Genomic DNA, 19,147 nt, shown 5'->3' with positions numbered 1-19,147 from the left:
GCACATTTGGTTGGCCAACTAGTAAAACGCACCAAAGCAAAGAAGAGGTTGAAAGGTGAAAAGAGACGCGGACTCTCTGATTAATGGGTTAGATAAAATTCTTACACGAGTGAATGATATTGAGAATATTTGGGAAGCAAAATGAGTCACTTCCCAAGATAGTAAGAATCGGAGCATATGACAAACAAGCTTTGGCTAGGAAATGCCAAGAAAGCAAAAGAAACAATACTCCGCAAAGCATGGGCACAAAGAAGTGGGACTATTGGGAGATGGGGTTCACGGAGTACTCCGTAAGACCGCTTTGGAGGAAGTCTCCCCGCAAGACAGGGGGTTTGCACTGACACGTGATGATGATGACATGATGCAGTGACAGCTTACTCGTTTGGGGATCTCACCGGCGAGAAGCAAGCCAAGAGTTGGAGATAAAGTTGAGATCACGATACTGTCATAAGACAAATGTGCGTGCTAGTTCTCTTATTCTGTCTAGCCCACAATGTTTACTAAAGCGAGAATCCTTGCAACCCAAGACTACTGCTGTATATGCGTGTATGTCATTCTTTTTATCATCTCAAAATCGGTATATACTAAAGGCTACATGTTATGATGAAATTAGGCGCCTTCCCATACCCAACCCGGGGTTCCGGCATCATAGCATCAGTCGTAAATGAAAATGAAATCCCACTCGTTCTCTTAGTCCCCGGTTCGTTTCCTCTTTAGCATAATACAGTAAACCATCTCCTCATTAGTGCCGGTCGCAAAGAACGGGTATCTCCAGATGACCGAGGCCTGGCAGGCTTTGGTCTAAGCATAGGAATTCTAGACGTTGTCAACAATCATGTTCTCGCCCATGGTGGCGGTCGGATGTGATGTGGACTCCTTGCGGGTGCGCTCCATCTCGTCGGCCGTCGGTGGGATCCACTCGGCACTCTTCCAGGGAAGGACACCCTGCAGGTACATGGTGTCGATCTCCTCGAGTGTCCGGCCTTTGCCCTCGACGACGAAGAAGTAGACCATGAGGAAGCCGAGCACGTTGCAGCCGGCAAAGACGTAGCCGTAGCGGAAGTCGATGGCTCCCGTGATGAAGGGGGTGAAGAAGGCGATCAGGAAGTTCCAGATCCAGTTGCTGGCAGTGGCGAGCGACATGGCCGAGGCACGGTACTCGGACGGGTAGATCTCAGCCATGATGGTCCAGATCATGGGGCCCCAGGTGGTGGCAAAGCCGAGAATGAAGAAGCAGGCAAAGACGATCAGGGCGATGCCGGCCGAGCGCGTGCTCTTGGGATCGGCACGGTCTAGGGAGAAGTGGCCGACTGAGGCGAAGATCAGGAAGCAGATGAACATCCAGATGGAACCAGTCATAAGCGACTTGCGACGACCAAAGTGCTCGATCATCCACAGGCCGATAAAGGTGACGGCAAAGTTGATGGTGTTCAGGATGATCTGCGTGACGTACGAGTCGATGTTGACGGACTCGAAGATGGTGGTGCCGTAGTAGAAGAAGTAGTTGGCGCCCGTCAGCTGCTGCAGTGCCTGGATGGAGACACCGATGAAGATGCGGTAGGCCATGCGCGGTGCGCTGAACATCCTGCAGAAGGTGCGGATGCGGCCGTCGTTGCTGTGGTTCTCCGCCTTGAGCTTGGTCTCGATCTCCTCAATCTGGTTGCGGATGGCGTAGTGGTTGGGGCTGGCGCCGTACATTCTGCAGAGCGAATCGGTCGCGCTCTGGACGTTGCCTTGACGGAACTCAAACCGGGGGGTCTCGGGCAGGAACAGGATACCGACACCGAGGATGATGGTCCAGAGCCAGCCAAGGCCGATGATGGTGCGCCAAGATGCGGAGTTGTTGGGCTGGTGGGTCACGGTGCCATAGTTGAAGCAGGCGGCAAGGAAGATGCCAAACGTGATGAACAGCTGGTATGTCGAGACCATGGCACCGCGGATCCAGGCCGGGGAGCTCTCGCTCTGGTACATGGGCACGAGCAGACTGAGGGCACCGACACCCCAACCGGCAACAAAACGGCCGATCATGATCTGGTACCACTTGTTGATCGAGGCGATCTGGATGACGAAGCCGACGGCGGTGACGCCACACCAGGCCGAGATGGACGGCCGACGGCCGACCTTGTCGGCAATGGGCGCCGCGATCAGGGCTCCGAAGAGCGTGCCGATCGAAAGCAGGCCGACGATGAGACCAGACCGGACGTTGCTGAAGTAGTAGTCGCCATTGGAGTGTTGCTGCCCGAAGCGGTGCATGAAGTCGGGCATTTGCATGAACCCGGAGATCTGTCCGGTATCGTAGCCAAAGCTAGGAAGATCTGTCAGCAAGAGGACGATGCTGGTGGCTCTGGGGGATCATTTGCTTACATCATACCGCCCATCGACACCAGGGCACCCATTACGAGAGACCGGTTGGTGAATCGCTTCAGGGGGGAATAGTCGATCGGGGGGCCTGCGGCACCCTCGACGGCCTTGTCTGACTCCTCGGTACGGTACTGGTCAAAGTAGACCGTTCCTAATCCTTTAGACGCCATGATGTGTTGAGTTAGCAGGAGACAACTGATTGGCGTTGTCCTCCGGCTTGGATGGGTGTGTTGTTGGGTCTTGTCAGATGAAATTGTGTATAAGCGGGATTGCTGATAAGCGGAATTGCTGATTAGCCGAAGCTGATTGCTGATGAGAGAAAGACGATGTGGTGGCACAGAAGGCCGGCTTGACGGGCTCTATATAGGTAGGGTTTCTTTGTTCTCCCACGAGATGTCATGCTGTTCCGAGCTGGCGTCAAGGCCGGGCGTGACATGCAAACTCTGGTTGTTGGTAGTCGCCAGATCCTGTCATCGGACCATTTCGCAAACGGACCGTATCCCCATGTTCTCCAGTGGCCCCGGTCTAGCGCCCCGGATGGCCCGGGGGTCGCAGCATGAGATGGCTGGGGGATTCGAGAACGCTGTGGAGCGGCGACGGCCAGGATGGCTCAAGTATCTTAGTCATCAGACAGAAATAAGGTGCACCCACAATTCTCTGGAGAAGGAGCCGGGGATGGTCCAATCAGTGTGGGCCGGGTCCCCCAGCAAGCCGAATCTAGTCACGTGACCGCTTGTATGGCCGCGCGCATTCTAGCCGGGCTGCGCTTTGGCGGCATAGAGGCGGAAACAGGCGGCAAAAGGAGCAGTGCACCCCATATTTTAGCGGCGAATTTGTGGGTTGGCCGGAAAACAGGTGCTGGCACGTGTCGACACGTCAGGGGCCCAAAGTTCCTGACGCTGCATCTGCTGTCCTTTTCTAGGCATCTGGGGCCGTTGTAGGGCCGACTGTCGGCATTAGGAGCCTATCTCCCAGGCTATCTTCCAGGCCTTATCCACTAATTTTGCGCACATGCGGATTTTTCTTTCTCCTGCTGTTTTCGCTCGGGTCGGCATACCCCAAATCACGATGTTTCTGTCCGCGCTAAAGCAGTCGGTCCGATTGTCTATCGACACTCGTCGTACGCTGGCTACCTCATGATCTGAGAGGCCGCAAGCCTGCCTGATCGTTCGTTTTGAGGCGGCTCGGCTACCCAAGCAGAGAACCGCCGCTTACCCGTAGAACATCCCATGGAAACTGAAGCGCAGCTTCGTACCTGGGATTCGGTACGACGCGGCCTTGTGGCCACGAGACAACTGCGACCGTCTTTCAGACAAAGCTCTGTCTTTCGTACGGACACGTTTTGCAAGTATGTGTCTTACTTTGTACGGCACGCAGCGAGTAACAGATCTGCGACTCTCCGGCCGCTCTTGCGGCAATGGCTCGGCTGTTATTTGTTTTGTGATAGCCGACAAAGCTCCGTGGTTGAGCTATCGAATCCCGAAACTACGGAGTACAAGCTCGTATCGCACAAAGATATGGAGTAAGCCCACCGCCACCCCTATTATTAATGAGTACGACGCTTTCTAAATTTGACCCATGTCACAACTGTATCTTGCTACGACGTACTCCGTAAACTCCAGTCTTGCTCGTTGCAGCTGCTGCCACACTGGCGGTAACATTTCCCCAACCGCCGATCGCACTTTGGGGTCCCCGTGCCCACTCGTATGACTTATCGAATCTGTACGGACTAACGGAGTATGCTTTGGAAGCGCGATCACAGTGTTGTAATAAAAGTTGACACCTTTTTCAAGTTGGTAGAACTCAAGCGAAGGTTTCTGGGTTTCAGTTTGCATCGCACCAGAGTTAACAACCCGTATCAGAAAACCAACTGCAAGTACGGAGCATTCCGCAGAACAAAGACTAAGGAGCTAAACCAAGTATCGACATGTTTTCGGATGATCACCTTGCTACATAGCATACTCCGTAGTGTCTTGGCGTTTTTGCATTGATTACTTGTCGAATAACCGCTACCCATAAGGTAGAAACCGGAGCAGCCGGAAAAGCCAAGTTGCTTAATCCAAAGCCACAAAGACTACGGAGTATGACGTGTTTTTCTTCCACTTGGCTGTTGATCGTTCACCGATTGTTGTAAATTTCGTGTTGGAGCGTCGATGCGGACGAGGGTCTGTGCCTTACTGTACAGCCAATAGAAAATTGCTTGCTCGGCACTAGCCGTAAACGCTCAAAGTCGGCAATGCGTGCACAATTTGACAGGTGAATATATCGTGAGGATTGGTTCTACCTCATTCATTGATGTCCAGTTTTGGTCCCAAGTCTGAGCGCTCAAATTGTTTTTGACTCAAAGGTAATAGCGACTCGTGCACACGCAGAAGATCGATTTTTTTGCAGCCCAGCTATAGGAATACTACGATTAACAAGTACTCGGGATACTCGCAACAGGGCTAAATAAGCCTACTGGCAGGCGATGCCGCGTGGCAATGAACCAACAGGCCACAAATATACCGCTAGAGGTGTTTTGCCGTAGCCGAGCTGGGTCAAAGATGGTGCGGTCTAGAATTGGTTGCGACTGACTATATAATCAGGCCGATTACTTGATTTAAACGAGGCGGTATGACTATCTTCCAATCTTTTCAGTAAGTGTTCCCCCCCCCCAGATGTCAGATGAAGACGCGCAGGAACTCGACCAGGGCCATGATGGCCATGGCCTGACCGTAGGGCATGCTCGTGATGGGGATGTCCTTGTAGTGCTGCAGGTCGTGGCCCATGCCGGTGCCAAAGGACGTGTTGCGCAGCTCGCCGGCATCGTCGACGTTGGCCAAGACGGCGCGAACAGCACGAATGGCGGCGGCATCGTAGGCGGGCGCGGTGAGGTAACGCTTGCGGCGGGCCTTGAGGAGGCCGTAGGCGAAACCGGCAGTAGCGCTAGCCTCGGGATAGGAGCCGTCGGTCTCGGGGATGTCGAGGAGGGTGCGCCAGAGGCCGGTGGCCGGGTCCTGGAGCGGCACGAGGGCGGCGCACTGGGCGTCGAGGGCGTCGCGCAAGACGGTGGCGACGGGGTCAGCGTCAGGGACGAGATCGAGCATGTCGAGGAGCTCGGGGATAGCCATGGTGATCCAGCTGTTGCCGCGGGCCCAGCGGGCGCTGGCAAAGTTGTGGCCGAGGGAGTCGTGGCTGCCGTCGGATGAGGGATCGGAAAACTGCCATCCGTGGAAGAGGAGACCGGTGTGGCGGTCCTGGAGGTACTGCAGGTGCAGGAGGAACTGGCGCTTGGCCTCGGCCAGGTAGTGGGGACGGCCGAGGGCGCGACCGATCTTAGCCAGCGGCAGTACAGTCATCATCAAGGTGTCGTCCCATAGCTGTTGGTGGTTTGTCTCGAGGTAGGTGATGTGCTGCATGCCGCCGAAGCGGGTGCGCGGCAGGTCGTGACAGGCCCACTCGGCCCAGCTGTCGAGCCAGGGCCGATAGGCGGCGTTTCCAGTGCGCTCGTAGACACAGGCGAGCGTCAGGAAGACGGCCATAGTGTTGATGTTCTTGGTGGTGCCGCCAGCCGCAAAGCGGTCGGCAAACCACTGCTCGATGACGGTCAGGTGCGCCGGGTCATTTGTTAGTTCGTAGTACTGCCACAGGCCGAGCAGGCCGATGCCGTGGGTCCATTCCTGGAGATATCAGTGTGTGTGTGTCTCTCTCTGTCTCTCTCTCTCTCTCTGCCTGTCATACCCAGTCATTCCAGCCTTTGGTGTCGATGACACGGCCGTCTTCGAGCGTCATGAGAAACTCGCCCGTGGTGTCCTTGATGTTGATCATGCCGTCGATGAGCAGACGGATCTTGGTGTGCACATCCTGTGCCTTGATGCCGTGCATCTCCAGAGGCATGATGAGAAATGGTGAAGGGGATGACAGAAAACACAGAACATGCAGCTCCTTCCTTTTTGTGTTGTTCTGTAGTCCCTGTGACGGATCGCTGTTTCCTCGACGAGGTTCTTGCAGACACGTGACCAGCAAAGACGGGTTGCCTTCACCCGAGCTTCACGTTTACAGCAGCAGTTGACGGTGCCAGCTCGACCGAGATGTCTTGGCTTGTGATATTGGCCGTTCGTTCTGGCGGCCCGTCTGGGGGAAATGCGGGGTTGTCATGGTGGGGCAGGGGAGCTTTGATCGGCAGTTCCTATTGACGGGCTGAACTACCCCCTCAACAACTCTCCCCATGGCCTCATGTTCTCACTGGCCATAGCAAAGGAGGGGAGAGAGAGGGGGGACTGAACATATGTGCTGTCGACGCGTAAATTATAAAGCAGACATGATGCAGTCAAGAAAACAATGCATTCTGGCCATCATGTACGCACTATAACGCTTTTATAATCATTTCTATAATCCTCTTTACCGAGCCCAGCAGCACCATGTCCAAGAACGACTCGACTGCCCGGGAGCCGGTGCAACTAGATGCCGTAGTTGGCGACAAGATAGCGCAGCAGACGACGACAGATATGGACAAGCTCGACATCCGGGAGGTGGAAAACGGCGTAGGCCTAGACGCAGACGACAAAGGCGGGATGGACCGAAGCAAGGTGGACCGGGAGCTGGCCCAGTACGTGTCGGACGTGCGGGTTCACGTGACGGAGGAGAAGAATGCGGAGCTGCGACGCAAGATCGACCGACGGGTGCTGGTGGTGATGATAGCGACGTATTTCCTGCAGGCGATCGACAAGGGCACCATGTCGTTTGCGTCGATCATGGGCATTGTGAAGGACGCGCACCTGCGCGGACAGGAGTACAGCTGGCTGACGACGTGCATCTACATCACGATCCTGGTGGTAGAGTACCCGCAGAACTGGATGCTGGCGCGGGTGCCGATCGCCAAGTACCTGAGCTTCAGCATTGTGGCATGGGGAACGGTGCTGGCATGCACGGCGGCGTGCCGCAGCTTTGCCAGTCTGGTGATCGTGCGCTCGCTGCTGGGACTGTTCGAGTCGGCCTGCCAGCCGGCCTTTGTGCTGCTGTCGGGCACGTGGTACCGGCGCGACGAGCAGGCATCGCGGGTGGCGTACTGGTACATGATGAACGGGGCACAACAGGTGGTCGGCGGGCTGCTGGCGTACTGCTTCAGCCGGATCCCGGCATCAGGCGCGCTGCGGTCGTGGCAGTGGCTCTTTCTGTCGTACGGGCTCGTGTCCGTCCTGTTCGGGCTCTTTGTCGGTTGGTGGATGCCGGACAGTCCGATGCGAGCGCGCTGCTGGTCCGAGGCCGACAAGCGGCTGATGGTCGAGCGCGTACGCGACAACCAGACCGGCATCCAGAACCGGGCCTTCAAGGAGGACCAGGCCATCGAGGCGCTGGGTGACCCGCAGGTCTGGGGCTACGCGCTCGTGGCCTTTTGCACGACGCTGCCGACGTCGGGCCTCGGTGCCTTCCAGGGCATCATCATCCAGGGCTTCGGCTTCTCGACGCTGCAGACCCAGCTGCTGGCCATGGTGCTGGGCTTCTACATTGTCGCCGTGCTGCTCGGGTCCGTCTGGCTGGTCCGTCGAACGGGCCAGAATCTGCTCGTCATGCTCGCCTTCTGCCTGCCGTCTTTTGTCGGCACCATCTGCCTGATGGTCGTGCCGCTGCAGACGACGGCCCAGAAGGCCGGCCTGCTCGTGAGCTACTACGTCACCCTGTCCTTCTGGTCGGCCCAGACGCTCGCCCTGTCGATGATCTCGCGCAACATTGCCGGCCAGACGAAAAAGTCTGTCGCCCTGGCCCTCAACTTCATCTTCTGGTCGGCCGGCAACGCTGTCGGGCCGCAGGTCTTTCTCAGCTGGAACCGCCCGCGCTACTTCATCGCCTTTGCCACCCATCTCGGCTGCTACTCGCTCCTCGTCCTCGTCCTCGTCGGTCTGCGTGTCTACCTCGTACACGAGAATGACCGGCGCAACCGGCTCGCCGCTGCCGGCCTGCAGGACGCCCACGATGAGCAGTACACCCACGCCTGGGAGGATCTCACTGATCGCCAGAACCGCAACTTCCGCTACGTCTATTAATATATCAATATAGCTTTCAGACCCTGTCGACGTCCATAGCAGACGGAGTGATACTCCGCAAATTCAAATTCGATACCACTGCCTCAAATGCTGCCGTCGTAATTCTGCACTGCGGCCGCTAGCTAGAGCTGGGCTAGACCTTCTGCGCCCAGACGCTCCTGCCCCCTTTTCTGCCGTCGGTGGGGCATTGCTCGTATCCTGCCCTAGGGAGTATGTACTCGTAAGATCCGTCGTAGAGGGACGCTCCTGCCCCGTCAGAGACAGTTCGTCAACACCAAATCTGCTAACTTGACACAAATCCGTCTTCTCCTTCTCTTTTCCTTCTCCCCGTTTCTTCTTCCTCTCATCGGCCGCCTTTCTGTCAACGGCACGCACTCTCCAAACATGCCCGCCTCGTCACGCCCCCGGACGACTGTCTCTTCCTGCTAGCCGACCTGTCTTCCCCGCCATGGTCGTTGCCGCGCGGTCAGCCGCGCTTATGGAGCATCTCGCCCTGAGGCTGCAACCGCTCTTTGGTGGCTCTACTTACCAGCCGCTGCCCACGATGACCTCTGCCTCTGTTCCTGCTGATCCCGTCGTCATCTTGACGGGCTCGCGTCCGCGCAGCAGCCGCCGCCTGTTGCAAACGCACCACCGCAAGCTGCTAGCCGCCGCCCTCCTCTCCTTTGTCGTTTTTGCGATCGTCGTGCCGATCTTCAGCCTTGGCAGCGGCCAACAGGCGGCCACCCGTCGCGCCCGCTGGCGTGTTGGCCGTGAGGCCTACATCGACGCCGTTGTGCAGAACCCGGTCGAGGGCCTGCTGGACCCTGAGCCCATCCGCCGCCAATGCGGCGAGACGTCCTTCCAGCTCGGCCTCGTCTGGCACTGCGACTTGGCTACTGGCGGCATTGCTACCCAGACAAACATCTGGCTCAATTGCCTGCGCTATGCTCTCGAAGCAGGAGGTTAGTCATGTTGTCTTTCTCCTCTCTCCTCTCTCCTTTCTCCCTCTAACCTGCCCAGCCACTACCGTCATCCTGCCTCGCATCAGTACGCGCGACGATCACGGCCACATCATCGACCTTGAAGGCCAAGGCACAGACCTCGCCCAGGTCTACGACGTCGACTTCTTTCTCACAGCCTGGCACGATGCCTGTCCACTGATGCGCGCTGTGCTCTCCGACGCTGACGTGCCAAACCTGCCGCCGCTCGCCTCTTCGCCCCGCCTGAGCCCCAGCGCCATCGGCCACTTTGCTCGTAAGCAGGATCTCATTATCGACCCGCGCGAGTGGCGTCACGCCTTTGACGACTGGCTGGTCAACAGCGCTGGCTCCGATGCTGTCACCATGTCGGCTGAACATCCTGTACGCGTCGTCCAGCAGGCTGCCCTGGCCCAGTGGAATCGCGATGCCCACTCTCCCGGCTTTACCAATGCTTTTCCGCGTCTTATCCGCCATCCGGCCGACATTCGCCGTGTCGCTGCCGTTGCACTCTGGGCCCTCGAGAACAGCGTGCACCAGGCCGTCGTCTCCGACGCCGTGCTGTTTCCTCATTTAGTAGACAAGTATGCTGCCATTTCGGCCAGCAACGCCCGCCTGCCGCTCATCAACGGCTCGCTCTCCACCAAGCTCGGTCCTCATCGCATCGCGCCAGCCGGCTTCCTGGGCGTCCATCTGAGCGAGCCCGACGACGTGACCACCCAGGCCGGCTGGCCTGGTTACCACGTCCAAGCGACGGCGTACTTTGACGAGGCCGTGAGCAGCGGCCTGTCGACCGTCTTTCTGGCCTGCGGCTTCGAGAACTACGCCAAGCGCTTCCGCGGAGACGCCTGGCACCGTTTTCACCACGACGCTGCCCACCGCAGCCTCAAAATTGTCAACACCGAGGAGCTGTTAGACGGCACCCCTGAGCTGGGCCTGCTGCGCAATATGACCTGGGACCAGCGGTCCGCCGTCGACTTTGAGGTCCTGCTGCATGCTAGTCGTTTTGCTGGCTTCGTGCGCAGCCGCTTCAGTTGGCAGCTGGCCGTCCGTCGCAGCCTCGTGCCCGAGGCTGGCATTCCCACCCTCTCGGCGAGGTCGCTTCCCGTCGTCCCTGTCGTCCCGGTCGAGGCCCCGACCGAAAACTACGAAAAGTACCGCGACGGTCTCAGCGTGATCGTCGGCAATGCCGATTCCATCGTCATCCAGGGCATCTGGCCATGACCGACCGCAAGACGAAGAGGGAAGAGGCGGTGTGCGTGGGAGTAACGAGAATAGGTTGTTAATTTTGCGTTTGGCAGGTGCTTAGGTAATCAAAGTGATACAGCAGGGGCTCTGGATCGGAGTATCCCTTTTTATGGTGGCACCTTGCGTGTTTGGGTATGTACATGTATATTATCTTACGACCTGTAAGTATAGCGAATAGAATTGGCACGCTTTGTGATGCAACGACGCTTTTTCTGGTTGCCAAGATGTGCCTTTCTCTCGTACCGACTGTCCCCACATGGGACGCCAAACTCCCAACGCCCCGTCCAGAAGAAGAGCAGAGAAAGGAGAGAAATATGCTGGAATGTGCAGGAGATGCACAAATACATGGACAGGCCTCACGACAGAAACTTTGCGTTTCCCTCTTCTTTGAACAGCCAGTCCTGGCTCGCGTCAATCATAAAGTCGGTAATGTTGAACTCGTTTGTGATGGGTGCGCCGGCTGGCCGGCTGTCGATCGTGCCGTTCTCGGTGTCTATAAGGACATTGCTATTGGTCGTATTGTTGCTGTTGTTGTTGTTACCGCTGTTGTTTCCGTTTCCGTCACTATTTCCAACCTGGCCGCTCGTCTCGGTCGGCATGCCGAACGGCAGCCGCGGCATGTTGAAAAAGTCAAAGACGTCGAGGTACTCGAGCTCGTTGGGCTGCGGTGTGCGTGCCGGCGTGAGGCTGGAGAGCCGTGTGGTTCCGCTGCTGGGCTGACTAAGCGACGACGTCCAGAGACTGACACCAGCACTGCCACCATTCGCACCACCACCAGCACCAGTGGCGGCGCCAGAAATGTGCCGCGGCTGGCGACTGATCAGCAGGTCGAGGTCAAAGGCGGTGCGGCGCATGTCGGCCAGGATGCGCACGCTGCTGGGCGTGACGCCGTCGCCGTGGCGCTCGCTGTCGCTGTGCTCGTCCAGGACGCGCTGCAGCAGGGCACAGTAGCGGGCGGCGACGGGCCAGTAGCGGCTCATGGAGCGCAGGGCGTCGACAAAGTAGGGCACGCGGGCGCTCAGCTTGTGCTCGACGGTGGAGCCGTGGACGAGCAGCAGGCGGGCGGCCACCCAGAGCGAGAAGGCAAAGGGCGGGCCCAGCTTGGGCAGCAGGCCGGCGCCGACGACAAACTCGGTCAGCGTAGCAATGTTCTCGACCGCGCTGTGGCAGCGCTGGCTGGCCGAGTAGCTCGGCGTGAAGATGGGCGAGCGGGTCGTCGGGTAGGCCGAAGACGAGTGCAGCCGGATGATGGCGGTGTGATAGGTCACGTGCAGCATGACCCAGCCACAGCGAACCGTCTTGGCGTAGTGGTGCTGGAAGAGGCGGGCCATGTTGCCATGCTCGGCCGGCAAGCCAAGCTTCCAGCTTGTCAGCAGCTGGTCTAGCTGGCGATACCGCATCTGCCACTGCTCCACGTCGCCGAGCGAGGAGATGTCGACCGGCCGCTTGAGGAAGTTGTGGATCTTGGTCAGGATCCCCAGGATCTCGACGTAGTAGCTGAAGGCGCCCAGGTTTTCCGGCCGGCCGACCAGGCCGCTGTGGCGACCGGTCTCGTCGGCCTCGAAGCCGTCTCGGCTTCCACGACTGCCAGCACGGCTGCCACTGCCACCCCCCTCTGCGCCACCAGCGCCGTCCACGCTGCCGACATCCTCAGGCCGGTCGGTCCGGAAAAGCCGGGTCTCGACCCGCTGGTTCTTCGCCCACAGGTCGTCGCGGCACGGCAGCGTCCGGTCGATCTCGCGGTCGTCCAGCGCAAACTCAAAGGCGGTCGCGATGGTGGCGTACCGGTCCAGCAGGTAGATGACCCAGAACAGGCGGCGCCGCGACTCCTCCTCGACAAAGTCGCGCGGCTCGGGCAGGATCATGGCCCGCAGCGTGTAGATGGACGTGTAGCTGGGCGAGACGGAGAAGGAGGTGGACTCGACGGCCAGGCCCAGCTGCACGACGGCTCGGGTGATCAGGGCCATGATGTTCCAGCCTGGCGGCCCGTTGCTGCTGCCGCAGAGATCCAGGGCCAGGATAACCATGGCCTGCAGCGCCTTGACGGACGAGTTCTCCATGCCGTACAGCAGCACGCGCTGCTTGGCGATGTCGTGGTAGCGCTGGCGCTTCTCGTCCGTCAGCCGGGCGTCGGTCGAGAAGCGGAGCGTGGTGGCCACGATGGCGTGCAGCAGGATCTTGTTTGTCTCGTCCGTCATCGATGGTCCGAAGAGCGCCTCGATCGTCGGGTTGCGCTGCAGCAGCGGACACCACGTGTTGATGTGCTTGAAATACAGGTCCACCAGCGCGTACGAGAGGTCGTATGGCGGCAGGTCCTGGTCTGACCCCAGATACGACCGGCTGGCCCCCATGCCCATGCTGGGCGAGCCGTAGAACTCGCGTGCAGCCGGCGTGGACAGGGGGGACTGCTGCGAGTGGTGTGAGGGCGATATGCCGCTCAGGGGCAGGGGTCCGGGACCAGGACCAGGACCGGGACCTGGTCCGGCTGCTGGCTGCTGTCCTGTAGAAAAAGCTCCCGTCGACGGCCGCTGCAGGAAGAGGGCGGCCTCCGCTTGTGGCGTGTGCACGACGTCGACACGGCCGAAGAGTGTCGCCGGTAGTGGTGCACGGTGCTGGGGCGTTGTGTGGTCCTCGCTTTCCGGGCTCCCGTTGCTGTCACGGACACTGCTTGGATGCTGGATGACGGCCGGAGAGCGGTGGGAGTCGGCTGCTCGGCCTTCCCATGGCATCTGCAGCAGCTCCGAGTGTTTTCGCAGGATGGACTCCAGCCGGTCCAGCCGAGCCTCGAGCTCTCGGCCGTAGCCTGCACGGAGACCCGGCTTCTTGCGCTCCTTGTACTCGCAGACGGCTCCATTGCGGCTGCACCAGCCACACGAAGGCTGTCCACGGTCACATTTCACCTTTCTCTGCTTGCAGAGCTCACATCTGTATTGTCAGCAGGATACTCTTGAACAGCAGATGTGGGGGGGGGGGGGGGGTGTGGCACTTACGACACCGAAATGGGTCGCTTTCGCTTGAGGCTGCGAGAGCTGCTGTCCCGTGAGTCGTCGCCGTAACCGTCGCCATCGCCATCACCGTCACTCCGGTCGTCTGCGCTGTCCTGATCGAGATCGTGCTGGCGTGAGAGGGGCAGCGTGCTGCCACCAACACTGCTTAGGCCAGGCTGCATACCGGCGATCACCCTGCAGCCGAGACGTTTGCCGAGCTTGGCTCCTCGAACAGACGGCAAGACGGACAAGCGCACAGCGAGGCGCAGCAAGCAAGCAAGCCAGCAAACAGGAAAAAGCCGTCTCACTCGTCCCTCTGTTGGGTGCCATGCACAAGTGGACCTCCGCTCGGGACAATGTTGTCTGGACCTCTCGGGCTTTCGGCTCGGTTATGGCTGAGCTAAAGAACAGGAGATGGATGTGCTCTGAATACGGATATTAAAAAGAACGGAGGGGGGCACACTGTGTCGCTCAACGGACTAAACAAAAAAGGGAAAGAAGAGAAAATGAAAGAAAGAGAGAAGAAAAGGGCAGAGAGGCCCATCCTCCTCTGGACGGTCCAGAATCTGGTCGGCAATGGGGAAGCCAAAAAAAGAGCAGAGCAGCGGCCAAGCGGCGCTCAGGCGTCTCGTGACTCGGTTTAGTACATCATTTCTCCGCAGTATGCTTGTATGGGGGCAGCCGGACCACGCTATGCTGCGCTAAGAAGGGTCGATCGGTCGGTGGAAGATGGCCCGACGTTGCGCGTAGCTTCCTCTTACCCGCTCAAGTGGCATGGCTGCGGTCGGCTGGCCGAGCTTCGTATCTTACGTGGAAGGTACGGCCGGCCATGTCGAGCTAGGAGTCAGCAATAAGTACTCGTGTGCAGCATTTCGACTTGACCCCTCTTTCTTCTCATCCTTCTTCTCCTTGCTGCTGAATTGCCCTCGACACTTTCATCATGGCTTCTGTACGACAATTTCCCACCATCAAGGCCGTCCGGTCCTTTGTCATCCACGGCGTCGGCACAGGTCAGCCAGGCGAGTCTCGTGATGTATATGCAAGCCCGGACTGACCGTCTTTTTCTGCAGGTGGTGACTACCACAACGTCAAGGGCGGCCACTGGTATGAAGTTCCATGATCGTCTGCTTTTCTGTGTCTGTCTTGGACTGCTGACCGACCAGGCTGATCGACACGCCCATCTCAACGCCGGCATCACGATGGGAAAAGTACCGGGCCTCGCGGACGAGCTGGGGCATCAACGTGCTGGGCTCGTTTCTGGTAGAGATTGAGACGAGCGACGGGACAGTGGGCTTTGCGACGGGCTTTGGCGGACCACCGGCGTGCTGGCTGGTGCACCAGCACTTTGAACGGTTCCTGATCGGAGCAGACCCGCGCAACACCAATCTGCTGTTCGAGCAGATGTACCGGGCGTCGATGTTTTACGGACGCAAGGGCCTGCCGGTGGCGGTGATTTCGGTGCTCGACCTGGCACTATGGGACCTGTTGGGCAAGCTGCGCAACGAGCCTGTGTACCGGCTGATTGGCGGGGCGACCAAGGAGCGCATCGACTTTTATTGCACGGGCCCGGACCCGGTGGCAGCACGGTCGATGGGCTTCTGGGGTGCCAAGGTGCCGCTGCCGTATTGCCCGGATGAAGGTGCGGCTGGGCTGCGCAAGAACGTGGAGTTTCTGCGCAAGCATCGGGAGGCGGTCGGGCCCGACTTTCCCATCATGGTGGACTGCTACATGTCGCTCAACGTGCCGTACACGATCGAGATTGTCGAGGCGACCAAGGACCTCAATCTCAACTGGTGGGAGGAGTGTCTCTCGCCCGACGACACGGACGGCTTCGCCCAGATCAAGCGGGCACACCCTGGGATGAAGTTCACGACGGGCGAGCACGAGTACTCGCGCTACGGCTTCCGCAAGCTGGTCGAGGGCCGCAACCTCGACATCATCCAGCCTGACGTCATGTGGCTCGGCGGCCTGACGGAGCTGCTGCGCGTCAGCGCCCTGGCGGCAGCCTACGACATTCCGGTTGTGCCGCATGCCAGCGGACCCTACAGCTACCATTTTGTCATCTCGCAGCCGAACACGCCTTTCCAGGAGTATCTGGCCAACTCGCCCGACGGCAAGAGTGTGCTGCCTGTCTTTGGCGATCTCTTTGTCAACGAGCCGATTCCCACCGAGGGCTTTCTCACGACGGCCGATCTGGACCAGCCTGGCTTCGGCCTGGTGCTTAACCCAGCTGCCAGACACAAGTTGATCCCATCGGCGTATCTGCTGACGCCACCAGTGCCGCGGCCTTTAAGCACGGAGGAGGAGTGAGTCAGGCGTGAGATAGTGATGCAGAAATGCAGAAAATGAGAATCTAGGGAATACCTTGTAACTGCTGTACTTGTCGTGCAAGCTATGTCTACCCCCGCTCGCTCACGTTCTCCATCTCGCTACAATCGACACCGAGCAGCTGCCCCGCATTAAAGCTTTAGTGTCGAAGCTCTGCTTTTGTCTGCGCATATATTCTTCTGGTCTGATGAGCGAACGGCTTGCTCAGGAGACACGGGACACAGTGTGACAGGCGTCTTGTTCCGAATTGTTGCTCTGCATTCCCTATTCTCCCTCATACCCTACACCCTACACCTTGTACCTCCCTACCACCACCACTCAAACCATGGCCACACAGTTGCTTGTTGGCAAGACGGCCATCATCACGGGAGGTACGACTGGCATTGGCCGGGCGATCTGTCTGGAGTATCTGCGGCAGGGCTGCGACGTGGCCGTGAACCACCTGGGCCTAGAGCAGGACCGACCGCACCTAGACTCGCTGATAGCAGAGGCCAGCCGACTGCGCGAAGAAGCCGCAGGCAGCGGCATCGTGATCGGGCGTCTGGCACATCTTGCGGGCGACGTGGCGGACGCGCAGACGGGTCCGGCGCTGGTGGCACATGCGCTAGCGGTCTTTGGCAGCGGGCGGTTGGACGTGTGTGTGAGCAACGCGGGGGTGTGCGCGTTTGCCGACTTCCTCGATCTGGCGGCGCCATTGTGGGAGCGCACGCTGCAGACGAATCTGGGTGGTGCCCTGTACGTGGTGCAGGCGGCAGCACGACAGATGGCCCGCGGCCAGACGCCGCCAGGCGGCAGCATCATTGGCATCAGCAGCATCAGCGCGCTCGTCGGCGGCGGCCGCCAGGCCCACTACACGCCCACCAAGGCCGGCATCCTGTCGCTGATGCAGAGCACTGCCGTCGCCCTGGGCCGCTACGGCATCCGCTGCAACGCCCTGCTGCCCGGCACCATCCGCACCCAGCTCAACGAGGACGACCTGGCCGACGACCACAAGCGCGCCTACATGGAGGACCGCACGCCGCTTGGCCGCACCGGCGTGCCGGCTGATCTCGCCGGCCCGGCCGTCTTCCTGGCTAGCGACCAGCTGAGCGGCTACGTCACCGGTGCACAGCTGCTCGTCGATGGCGGCCTGTTTGTGAATTTGCAGTAGGGGTCAGGGCGGACAAATAAAAGTGCATACATAAAGGATCTCTACATTTCCATAAAAGTGAAGCCTCAATGTCGAGCGGATACACTAAAAAGAGCACATGACCTCGATGCAGACAATCTAGGAGGGACCTAGATCGCACCTTCCCTGACCTCCATTTCCAAAGTGTGCCAACAGGCGCACCTTCCCTTTTGTCAGGGCTTCTGCCGCTCACTCATCCCATGCACCAGCATCACATTCTCACCAGATGCATGACAGTTTCGGTCGACAATTGGCCATGGCTGACATGCAGGCAGGCAGGTCACCTGTCACAGGTATAAAGCCCGGGTCAGCCGACACGTCGTGGAGCCCAGTCGCCTTTCGCCATTCTCCTTCATCACCCTCTTTCTTGACTCTCTCTTTCATCGCCATCATGCCTGGACCAAGCCAGATGATTCTGCTGGCCGTCGGGTTCTCTGTAGCTGCCTCTACAGCCAGCTGTCCAGACTACTCAGCGTACTCGAAGCAGATGCACGAGCCGCGAAGCAACGGCTCCTACCGGCTGAGCGCCATGCGTCCGGAGCGGGCGTGCCGCACGTTCCACTCGTCCGTGGTCGAGCAGACGATTGCGGCCGTGCAGGCCGACATGGCCGATCCCGACCTGTCGCGGCTCTTTGCCAACGCCTTTCCCAACACGCTCGACACGGCGATCCGGTGGCATGGCGTGGCGGCCGACAACGCCGCCGAGGAGCTGACCTTTGTCATCACCGGCGACATTGACGCCATGTGGCTGCGCGACTCGGCCAACCAGCTGCAGTCGTATCGGTCGCTGCTCAAGGCCGACACCAACAACAGCAGCAACAGCAGCCTGGCCTCGCTGTACCGCGGCGTCATCAACCTACAGGCCCGCTACCTGCTGCAGGCGCCGTTCTGCAACAGCTTTCAGCCGCCGGCCGAATCGGCCCTCGCTCCGGCCGTCAACGATGCCGCAGCCGACGATTCGGTCACGCCGTCTTACTCTACCGATCACGTGTTCGAGTGCAAGTTTGAGCTCGACAGCCTGGCCGCCTTCCTCCAGCTCTCGGCCGACTACTTTGCCGCCACCGACGACGCCGCCTTTTTCGCTCGCTTCCGCTGGCTCGACGCCGTCCAGGCTGTCCTCCACACCGCCGTGGCCATGCAGACGCCCACCTATGCCGCCAATGGCTCCGTCCTGGCCTCGCCCTACACCTTTCGTCGCCAGACCACTCGTGCCACCGAGACGCTCGCCAATGATGGCCGTGGAAGTCCTGTCGCCGCTGGCACCGGCCTCATCCGCTCCGCCTTCCGTCCTAGCGACGACAGCACCCTTCTGCAGCTCTTCATCCCCGCCAACATGATGTTCTCCCGCTGCCTCGAACAGGCTGCCGCCATCGTCGACCGTCTCGGCATCCGTCGCCCCCAGCGGCCTCGCTGATGACATGCACCGCCTCGCCGCTGACGTTCGCGCTGCCATCGCCCGCTTCGGCCTCGTCGACAACCCCAACCAGAACGGCTCGAGCGTCTACGCCTACGAGGTCGACGGCTTCGGCTCTGCCGTCCTCATGGATGACGCCAATATCCCCAGCCTGCTGGCCTCTCCCTTCTTCGGCTTCACCACCGTCGACGACCCGCTCTATCAAAACACCCGCGCCGCCATCCTCAATCAGAACGCCCGCCCCGGTAACCCCTACTTCATGCAAGGCCCCGTCATCAGCGCTGTCGGCGGCCCACACGACGGCCCCGGCATGGCCTGGCCCATGGCTAGCATCGTGCGCATCCTCACCAGCGATGACGACGACGAGATTGCCGCTCAGCTCAAGATGCTCGTCAGCAGCACTGACGGCCTCGGCCTCATCCACGAGAGCATCAACTCTTTCAACCAGTCCGACTGGACTCGCCAATGGTGGGTTTCTGCTTTTGCAATATTTCTGTCTGAGTTGAGTGCTTACTAATCATGATAGGTTCTCCTGGGTCAACGGCCTCTTCGGCCAGATGATTCTGGATCTGAGGGAGAGAAAGCCGGCTTTGCTGAAGCTGAGCTACCAGCCATGAGTGAAGGAGACAGAGAAACGCTTTGTACTTTGTAGTTGAAGT

General features: G+C 59.3%; 8 protein-coding genes across 8 annotated transcripts; 5 read left to right on the top strand and 3 right to left on the bottom strand.

Annotated features, from left to right (window-relative positions):
- Window positions 1-816: 816 nt before the first annotated feature.
- On the bottom strand, window positions 817-2,531 carry CMQ_2654 (major facilitator superfamily transporter monosaccharide; the record flags this gene model as incomplete). The annotated part of the gene is made up of 2 exons (XM_014316732.1): window positions 817-2,305; window positions 2,365-2,531. The coding sequence occupies 2 exons, from the start codon at window positions 2,529-2,531 to the stop codon at window positions 817-819; spliced, it is 1,656 nt and encodes a 551-aa protein (XP_014172207.1).
- Window positions 2,532-5,021: 2,490 nt separating this feature from the next.
- On the bottom strand, window positions 5,022-6,237 carry CMQ_2992 (glycosyl hydrolase; the record flags this gene model as incomplete). Its single annotated transcript, XM_014317070.1, has 2 exons — window positions 5,022-6,020; window positions 6,082-6,237. The coding sequence occupies 2 exons, from the start codon at window positions 6,235-6,237 to the stop codon at window positions 5,022-5,024; spliced, it is 1,155 nt and encodes a 384-aa protein (XP_014172545.1).
- Window positions 6,238-6,761: 524 nt separating this feature from the next.
- Window positions 6,762-8,384, top strand: CMQ_3126 (allantoate permease; the record flags this gene model as incomplete). Its single annotated transcript, XM_014317204.1, has 1 exon — window positions 6,762-8,384. One exon carries the CDS (start codon window positions 6,762-6,764, stop codon window positions 8,382-8,384), a length of 1,623 nt encoding a protein of 540 aa, XP_014172679.1.
- A 448-nt stretch (window positions 8,385-8,832) lies between these two features.
- CMQ_3238 (uncharacterized protein) lies at window positions 8,833-10,567 on the top strand (the record flags this gene model as incomplete). The annotated part of the gene is made up of 2 exons (XM_014317316.1): window positions 8,833-9,328; window positions 9,387-10,567. 2 exons carry the CDS (start codon window positions 8,833-8,835, stop codon window positions 10,565-10,567), a joined length of 1,677 nt encoding a protein of 558 aa, XP_014172791.1.
- A 380-nt stretch (window positions 10,568-10,947) lies between these two features.
- Window positions 10,948-13,760, bottom strand: CMQ_2742 (c6 zinc finger domain containing protein; the record flags this gene model as incomplete). Its single annotated transcript, XM_014316820.1, has 3 exons — window positions 10,948-11,084; window positions 11,157-13,516; window positions 13,582-13,760. 3 exons carry the CDS (start codon window positions 13,758-13,760, stop codon window positions 10,948-10,950), a joined length of 2,676 nt encoding a protein of 891 aa, XP_014172295.1.
- A 758-nt stretch (window positions 13,761-14,518) lies between these two features.
- On the top strand, window positions 14,519-15,888 carry CMQ_2903 (mandelate racemase muconate lactonizing enzyme family protein; the record flags this gene model as incomplete). The annotated part of the gene is made up of 3 exons (XM_014316981.1): window positions 14,519-14,588; window positions 14,649-14,682; window positions 14,742-15,888. 3 exons carry the CDS (start codon window positions 14,519-14,521, stop codon window positions 15,886-15,888), a joined length of 1,251 nt encoding a protein of 416 aa, XP_014172456.1.
- A 343-nt stretch (window positions 15,889-16,231) lies between these two features.
- On the top strand, window positions 16,232-17,056 carry CMQ_3194 (alcohol dehydrogenase; the record flags this gene model as incomplete). Its single annotated transcript, XM_014317272.1, has 1 exon — window positions 16,232-17,056. The coding sequence occupies one exon, from the start codon at window positions 16,232-16,234 to the stop codon at window positions 17,054-17,056; it is 825 nt and encodes a 274-aa protein (XP_014172747.1).
- Window positions 17,057-17,465: 409 nt separating this feature from the next.
- CMQ_2775 (duf1237 domain containing protein) lies at window positions 17,466-19,105 on the top strand (the record flags this gene model as incomplete). The annotated part of the gene is made up of 3 exons (XM_014316853.1): window positions 17,466-18,412; window positions 18,477-18,956; window positions 19,015-19,105. 3 exons carry the CDS (start codon window positions 17,466-17,468, stop codon window positions 19,103-19,105), a joined length of 1,518 nt encoding a protein of 505 aa, XP_014172328.1.
- Between the last annotated feature and the right edge of the window lie 42 nt (window positions 19,106-19,147).

Source organism: Grosmannia clavigera (genome assembly GCF_000143105.1).
Source record: "Grosmannia clavigera kw1407 unplaced genomic scaffold GCSC_144, whole genome shotgun sequence".
Taxonomy (NCBI): domain Eukaryota; kingdom Fungi; phylum Ascomycota; class Sordariomycetes; order Ophiostomatales; family Ophiostomataceae; genus Leptographium; species Leptographium clavigerum.
Note: the sequence above shows the minus strand (reverse complement) of the source record. Positions and strands in the feature narration are given on the sequence as shown.